The following is a 7,717-nucleotide window of genomic DNA, read 5'->3' as shown; positions in this document are numbered from 1 at the left end:
GGTGGCCCCCCGCCTGTCCTCTGCCAACGGCGCTTGGCCGCAGCCTGCGTGACCCCCAGAGGAGGAAGCTTTCCTGTCTGGAGGTGTGGGCATCTCGGAGAGGGAGTCCCGTGGAAGGAGCGGGCATCTCAGCCTCACTGCCAGGGGTCAGCCTCAGCCAAAAACGCCAATGATGGTGCTGTCCCCAGACAGTTGTAGGAAATGGCTGCGTAACCCCTCATTTGAATAGAGATTGTTTTCATTAGACCTGAGACAAAGGCTTCCCGGCTGAAGGATGGGGTGGTGGGGGAATCGTTAGTCTGGTGACCAGGTGACAAACAGCACTGAGTTCAGACAGAAAGTTCTCGGTGGTGGAGGCGTGGCCCCGTCTGCCTTCCATGGGATGAGGCTGAGGGGGCTGTGGGGTGCGGGGCTCCGCAGAGAGGGGGCCCTTCCTGTACCCCTCTGCTGTAGCTCCACCACACAGCCCCCCGAGTTACAGGGGCAAGTGAGCTGTCCCCGGGAGGGGAGAGGGGGCCTTCCTGCTATGGTGGTGGTGGGGCTTTCCGGAGGCAGTGGTGGGTGTTTGAATGGGAGCCTGAGGAGGGTGTCGGCAGTCTTGGGTCCCCCGCCACACCTTCCGGGCCTCAGTTTCCGCTTCTGTAAAATGGGGCCATGTGCACATACATGCCTTCTTCCTTCGCCATGATGAATATTGAAAAGGCGTCTCGGGAAGCCTCCCCAGCCCGTAATCCCTGTACCCGTGGGAGATCCCCACGGGTTCACTCAAGCCCTCCTGGTCCAGCTTCACTTTTCTGGGGTGATGTTCACCGTAGCCAGCCCCATCTAGGTGGATGCTGGGGGTGCCTTCTCATGCCAAACCTTGCTCCTCCAGTGGGAAAGGCATGGGTCTGGGCTCCGGACTGCCCTGAAGCCTTCTCCTGGTTCCAGAAGAGAAGGCCTGTGTGGCCTCTGTTTAGCCCAGGAGCCATGGCCACCCGACTACCAGCGGCGCCTTTGAGCTGCTGGGAGATTTGTCCCCGGGTGGGACCAGCAGAGGCCCACAGCCTCCATGGTTCCTCCTCCCCCTTGAACTCGTGGGGTGGTCGCTGCGGGAGGAGGTCTGTGGCAGGCGGGAGCCGTGCCCAGCCGGAGCATCTTCTGGGATGCAGGCCCGAGCAGGACAGGACGGCGGTAAAGGACCCAGGTCCCCCGGGGCCGCCTGGCGTTCATCCTCTGTCAGGCGTGGCCTAACGCTTCTGACGGCCGTTCATCACAGGAGGCTGGGTTCACCACCAGGGCTGACACGACAGAGGTTAAGTCCAAGAAGTGGGGGCTCAGAGGGCCTCCTGTCCGGGCTCAGATGATGCTGCTGAATGTGCTGAGGGGGCCGCAGTGGGGCCAGTGGGAACCTGGGGGCTGGGCTCTGCTGGGGGCTCCGGACAGGTGGACAGGGTCAGCTGTGTCCACCGGAGCCCCTGGGTCCTGAGTGGGCTTGCCACCGCTTGGGTGATCTGCGGGCTCCTTGGGCCAGGGCAGGGGAGCAGCTGGTAGCCAGACAGGGTCGGCACTGTGGATCCTGGAGTCTGAGGGAAGCAGCATTTGAGGTTAGTGGAGCCTCTTCTGAGAGCCCCGTGCCCACCCCCCTCGCCCAGGACTGCCTCCGCGCCTGCCAGGAGCAGATCGAAGCCCTCCTGGAGTCCAGCCTGCGCCAGGCCCAGCAGCAGAACTTGGACCCCAAAGCCGCGGAGGAGGAAGAGGAGGAGGAGGAGGTCGACCTGGCCTGCACGCCCACCGACGTGCGTGACGTGAACATCTGAGGGCACCGTGGCAAGGGAGGGGCCGCCCCGGCCTGGCCCCCTCGGGGGGACAGCGGCCCCCTCCTCACTGTCCTGGTGTTTTCCTTTGCTCTTTTTCCCTTCCGTCTCTGACTTAAGCAAAAGAAAAAAGTACCCGAAAAGCTGTCTTTAAAAAAAAAGAGAGGAAAAAAAAATAGTATTTACATAACCCTAAGCTGGAGAGAGGGAAGAGGGTTGTGCTACAAAAATAGAGGATTTTAAGCCCCGTAATCAACTAGTTTTGATATTCATGTGTTTGTGTCTCCGTGTTGTAAGAATAGACATTAACACAAGGAGCGAGTCTGCAGGAGAGGATTAGATTTGATTCTTTATGTGTTTAAAACAAACAAAAAAAAGCATAAAAATGTTTCTTAAAAAAAAATAATAGAAAAAAGTCCACATCCCATTTTTAAAGTAGAAGAGGATTTTAGATAGGGGAGCATACTCGTGTGCTTTTCTTAAGGACACGGCTTTAAAGCAGTTCTAGGCATCCTGTATCTTGCTTATGCATGTAGTCACTTTATAAGTCATTTGTTTATTTTATTTTGTAGGTAGGCGTGTAACCTTCACCTTGTCAATGGCTGATGTAATGTAACCTCTCGGCTAGGGTAGCATTAGAGTTTGGCATCTTGGAAAGGCTAATCCTCTTTCTCCCTGTGGACTGACCACCAGGGGGTCTGTCAGGCGCCCGCCTGCATCACGGTGACGGAAGGCCGCCACCAACTCCTCGTCCACTACAGGAAAGAGAAACCGCAATAGTGACCTAATATATTCTATTTTTATAATCTTCATATTTTTGTAGTTAACCTGTTTATGAGATGCTGGGTTTTTTTTTCACTCAACAGACCTGCAGCCTGCTTATATCCAGGTGAAATCTACAGCTGTTCTGTTCTGTTTTGTTGGGTTTTTTTTTTTTTTCCTTCTCTATATTCCAAAACCATTCCATTTCAAAGCACTTTCAGTCTCTAGGTGACATCTCTGCTTCTGTGGTGTGTGGAGGGCGGGGAACAGTTTCCAAATGGAATGGTTTGGGGATATTCCAGTACTAGGGTGCAGACAGGACGCAAGGCAGGTGCTTGTCACTGTGGTGTTAGCGGAAGGGGGTGGTGATACTTTGGAGGACTAGGTTCTGGTCGAGGAGAAGAAAGTGTGCATTCATTCTTCACGTTGCCAGGATGGTGTGTTCCTTTCCTTTTCTGTAGAGAAGCTGAAGTTTAGGAATCCTTCAGTGCCAACTGGTGTTTGAAAGTAGAGGCCTTAAAGGTTTGCCTAGAGAACCAGCAGTTTCAGAGTTAACTTTAGATGTTTTGCAACGGAAGGTTTTTAAACACTAAAATATATAATTTATAGTTAAGGCTAAAAAAGAATATTTATTGCAGAGGGTGTTTGTAAGGCCAGTATGATTTATAAAGTAATGCAATCTCCCCTTGATTTACACACACACACACACACACACACACACACACACACACTTTTCTGCCTTAGATGTCGCAAGTGTAGGACAGTTTATTAAAGTTAGATCCTTTTATAGGAGAGGGGGGGAAATCCCGAGAGAAAAACACAAAGACGTGAATTCAGCTGATCTGGCCTGTTTGGTGTTTCCCAGAGTGATCCAGTTGGAGAGGCATCAGTTTCGAGGACAACTAGGATGCTTGGAGACAAGTTCAGTTCTAATACGATCTCTGACCCCTCCTTTCATAAAAGAAACTTAGCAACCGATAGGTAATTTGCACATCTTGGCTGTGTACCTTTTTGTAATTATCCTGTAGGGAGAGTGTGAAGGGAGCAAGGAGGTGAGAGTGGAAGTGTGCGGAGGGGAGGCGGGCGGGGACCACGCGAGGGACAGGCTGCGGTTCCGTTTTCTTTGTTCGCTGCTACCGATGACTTCCCAGAACAGTCTGGAAACATCCACGTTGCTTCTCTTTATCTTTCACATTGTTTTGCTGCTATTGGAGGATCAGATTTTTTTTGGTTTGTTTTACAATGTCATATACTAGCCATGTTCTAGTTTGAATTTTCTCATAGAAAAAAAAAATGTATTACGGATGCCTTTTTTTTGTAGGTTTTTTTTTTTTATGTGATCAATTTTGACTTAATGTGATTACTGCTCTATTCCAAAAAGGTTCCTATTTCACAATACCTCAAGCTTCACTTAGCCATTTGCAGACCAGGTGGTCAGGCCGTCTGACCCACGGCCTCCTGCTTCGGCAGACAGACACGTGGACGAGAACCCAAAAAAAGGGGCCCGGTGGGGATCCCCGACCCCCGGCCACGTTCACGAGGACCCCTGGGCGTCTCTGGAGACAGGCCATGTCCGTTTCCTCTGCCCTGCGCCTGTTGTGCTGGACTCTCCACCTGACCTGAGATTGACCATCCAGTAGGTTTTTACAGCTGTGTCGTTCTTTGCGTTTAGCTATGAAAACTGCATTATTGTTGTTGATGTTGTTGTAACAAGTGTGTCTCCATGTGCCACCGTGGTGCTGTGCTGTAGGACTTGGTCATTTGGCATGATTGCAATCGCTCCCGGACCATGTCTCGGTTTGGGGTGTGTTGTATGTGTTATATTAGTGTTCTGTTTGTGGTTCTGGTCATTATAGCAAAAAAGAAAAAAAAAAAAAGCTCATTTAAAGAGACTTCAGATCTCAACGATAAGCCAGCTAACGGGGCTGTATGCCCAAGAGCCGCCAAGCACGCTGCCGAACCAAAAGGACTTGCGCCGTCCACCGCAGCCCCAGACGGGGCAGCCGCGACCCCCAGGCCCCTGGCGGGTGCAGCCCCACCTCACCCACCCTGCAGCCAGACCCCCGCTTGCGCTTACCTCAACCCTCCTGGCTGCGGCACCTCTGTCTGAACCAAACGGGGTCCGAGCGGGACGATCTGTCCATGGCCAAGGGTGGGGGAACGTGTGTGCTCAGAGGCCAAAGGCGGGGGCGGGTCTGGGGGCAGTCTGTCCCGGGGCGGCGAGCGGGCGGGCGCTCGGGGGGGTCTGTGTGTGTTTATGGTCGCACACCGCGGTGTTTCCCAGCACAGACATGTAACCGGCACGTTTCCAGCAGGAAACAAGACAAACGTGAAAAGTCTAGAAATAAAATTGGTAAAACCCCAGTGCAGCGCCTGCTTGTCTGTCTCCTGGGGCGGGGTGACAGGTGGTCCACTGCGGACGCCGGGGCCGGGTCGGGCCGCCCCGGGCGCCATGGGGTGTCGCAGGGTGTCTGCCCGCCTCCCTGGCCTCCACCCGCTAGGTGGCAGGACGTCCAGTCGTGACAACCAAGAACACCTCGACGTATCAGCGGTCCCCTGGCGAGCAGCAGGGGGAAATCCAGCCCAGAGGTCTGCGGTGGGGTGGGCCACGTGGGGCCCCCAGAGATGGGGGACATGCTTGCAGGTGGCCCTGACCGCTTCAGACAGCGGCTCGGGGCCCAGTCATGCGACCGTACTGTCCCCCCGTGGATCAGCCCACGTCTGACCGGTTTGCCCTCCCCGGTTATTTGCAGATAGTCAAGTAAAGTTGGCATTCCTTACTCTTCTGGCGCAAAATGCTGTTTGCTCTAGGTGAATTGTGGCCCCAAGGGGCCCTGAGCCCGGGGGAGTGACGTGAGTGTCCAGTCTGCAGTCCAGTGGCCTCTACCTGGACCTGGCGGCCTGGGAGGCCTGCTGGACACCTGCGAGGCATCCTCTGGGCTTCAGAAGCCTGTGAACTGCCCACATTCCCAGCTCCAGGAGGAAGTAGTATGTGAACCTTGGTCCCAGCCCTGCAGGGGCCGCGGCCTCTTCTCAAAACCTGGGGGTCCCCGAGGTGCCCTCCCCCCGCCCCCCACAAGTGTTCACTGAGCTAGGAGCTCAGGAGCCAGGAGCAGGCCTGGGTCACGTGGCCAGTCCGCCACTATGCACCAGGTCAGCTCACTGCAGCCCTTAGGAAACGCCTGCTGTGTACCAGACTGTAGGGAGAGGGGTGGGGGACCCATGAGTCCGTGGAACCTGTAGCTTCTGGGAGAGGGTGGGGTGGAGGGGCTTGAATTGCAGCCTCCTCGCACCAGCACTGCCAGCTGGATGTGGGGAAGAAGGCAAGGTCCCTGCCCCGGGAGCCTGCTGGGCGCTCCAAAAGGGGGTCCCATATGGCAGGGCGGAGGGATGGAGCTGCGGGGCTGGGGGGGCACCTGAAGGCCAGGGCCCAGTCTGCATCTCTGCAGTGGCTCAGCCCAGGACGTGCCAGGGCCCAGAGACGTTGACGGTCTGTCCCCGCGGACTGCAGGCCTAGAGGGGCCCAAGTGAGGCTCTGATGCCACCAGGGCCTCGGGGTATCTTGAGAGGCAGTTTCAGGGGGGAGTGGGGGCTTCCCTGTTGGCTCTGTGGGTAAAGAACCCGCCTGCAGTGTGGGAGACACAGGAGGCACAGGTTCAATCCCTGGGTCGGGAAGATCCCCTGGAGAAGGAAATGGTGACCCACTCCAGTCTTCTTGGAGAATCCCATGGACAGAGGAGCCTGACGGGCTGCAGTCCATGGGGTCACAGAGAGTCGGACATGACTGAACACACCTGTGTTCATCACACAGTGATTGTGTTAAGTTCCAGTGAGAATCGACAGAGGAAGCTGTGGGGGCAGGGGGTGGGGGGAGGTGGATGCTGGGGCAGCCGGGGCTGCAGGCTGTTTTATGGAGTCTAGGGTTTCAGGTGGAAGATCTGTTCGTGGGTTGACAGGTCGGACAGTGGAAGGAACAGGGCGTGACGGGGAGGTGGCCCTTGTGTGTGGAGCATGGGAGGCGGGGAGCCAAAGCGGGGGACCCCGTGTGGACGAGATGCATGACCCCCAGCACACAGAGGGTCTGGGCTGAGGGTCCTCCGGGGCCCATCTTTCCAGCACCGAAGCCCCAGGGAGGAGCGGGGTGGGCTCCCCTCAGTTGTGCTGCATGCCTAGAGCTCTCCAACTGCCACGGTCCCCTTGGGGTCCCCTCCTGGGATGGCAGGGAAGGCCCCGTCCCCTGGCGGTCTGGCTGCCCCTTGCCTGTCATGAAAACAAACCTGGGCCTTTGCGGGGCTTCAGAGACAAAGCTGTCCCATGTCAGTCCACCGTCCCCTTCCGGAAGCCTGGTCTCAGTTGGACCCATGGCCACTCACCTGGGGCCTCCCTGCCTCCCAGCCGGTCTCTCTGCCTCTGGCAGCCCCTCCACCCTCTGCCAGACCTCCCTGGGGCTTCTAGCTCCTTCCAGCTCCGTCCGAGGTCCTGGGGCCTGGGCCCGTCTCTGGGGCCTCGCCCCCATCTCCCCCAGTGTCACCCCCCTCTATACCCGAAGTTCCCGCCCTCAGGACTGCAGGACACGCCGGAGGACTAGACCCCTTGAGTTTTGTGTCTGGAGTCCCCTCCCCCCGCCCTCCCCCAGGCGACCTAAGACCCTCTGCCTGCATTCTCCACCCCACCCAGACGGGCGGCTCTGGGTGGTCCGGGAATCATCGCACACGGTGCTTCCCTGCTCCGGACTGTGAGCCCTGGAGGACAGCCGTCTGGCTGGTGGGGTGCGCCCCTGGCCTGCACACAGTGGGGCCGCGTGGAGCTGCAGAGGCCCTTCGGGACCCGGGTGTGGTGGGCAGGCCCCTCGTGTTGTGAGGAATCCGGGGCTGAGGGCTCCCCTGGAGCTGGCCAGCTCCTGATCCTGCTGAGGAGGCCCAGTAAGCCCCAGGACACAGCCTGTGTGCTAAGGCCAGGGCGGGGGGTGGTCCCTGGGCAGGCATGTTTGCAGAGGAGGTCACAGTCAGGCCCTGGGTGACCACGGCCGCGGGCCAGGCTCCCACCTCCCGCCTACCCCGACCCTGTCCCCCTGGAAGCAGGCAGCTGTATCTCTGGGCCCTGCAGGTGGCAGGGGTCGGCTGTCCCACCATGAACCCAGCCCCAGCTCCGGGGGGCGG

The 7,717-nt window shown here is 57.4% G+C and overlaps 1 protein-coding gene across 1 annotated transcript in view; it reads left to right on the top strand.

Annotated features, from left to right (window-relative positions):
* CCND1 (cyclin D1) overlaps positions 1 to 4,922 on the top strand; it is a 12,632-nt gene extending 7,710 nt beyond the window's left edge. The window contains exon 4 of the mRNA XM_010837818.1: positions 1,635 to 4,922. Coding sequence (XP_010836120.1) covers positions 1,635 to 1,799 — 165 coding nt within the window. The 3' untranslated portion in view covers positions 1,800 to 4,922. The remainder of the gene's footprint in view (positions 1 to 1,634) is intronic.
* Positions 4,923 to 7,717: the final 2,795 nt, after the last annotated feature.

This window comes from Bison bison, unplaced genomic scaffold (assembly GCF_000754665.1).
Source record: "Bison bison bison isolate TAMUID 2011002044 unplaced genomic scaffold, Bison_UMD1.0 scf7180017864080, whole genome shotgun sequence".
Taxonomy (NCBI): domain Eukaryota; kingdom Metazoa; phylum Chordata; class Mammalia; order Artiodactyla; family Bovidae; genus Bison; species Bison bison.
The sequence above is the reverse complement of the archived record's forward strand: the minus strand, read 5'-3'. Positions and strand labels throughout refer to the sequence as shown.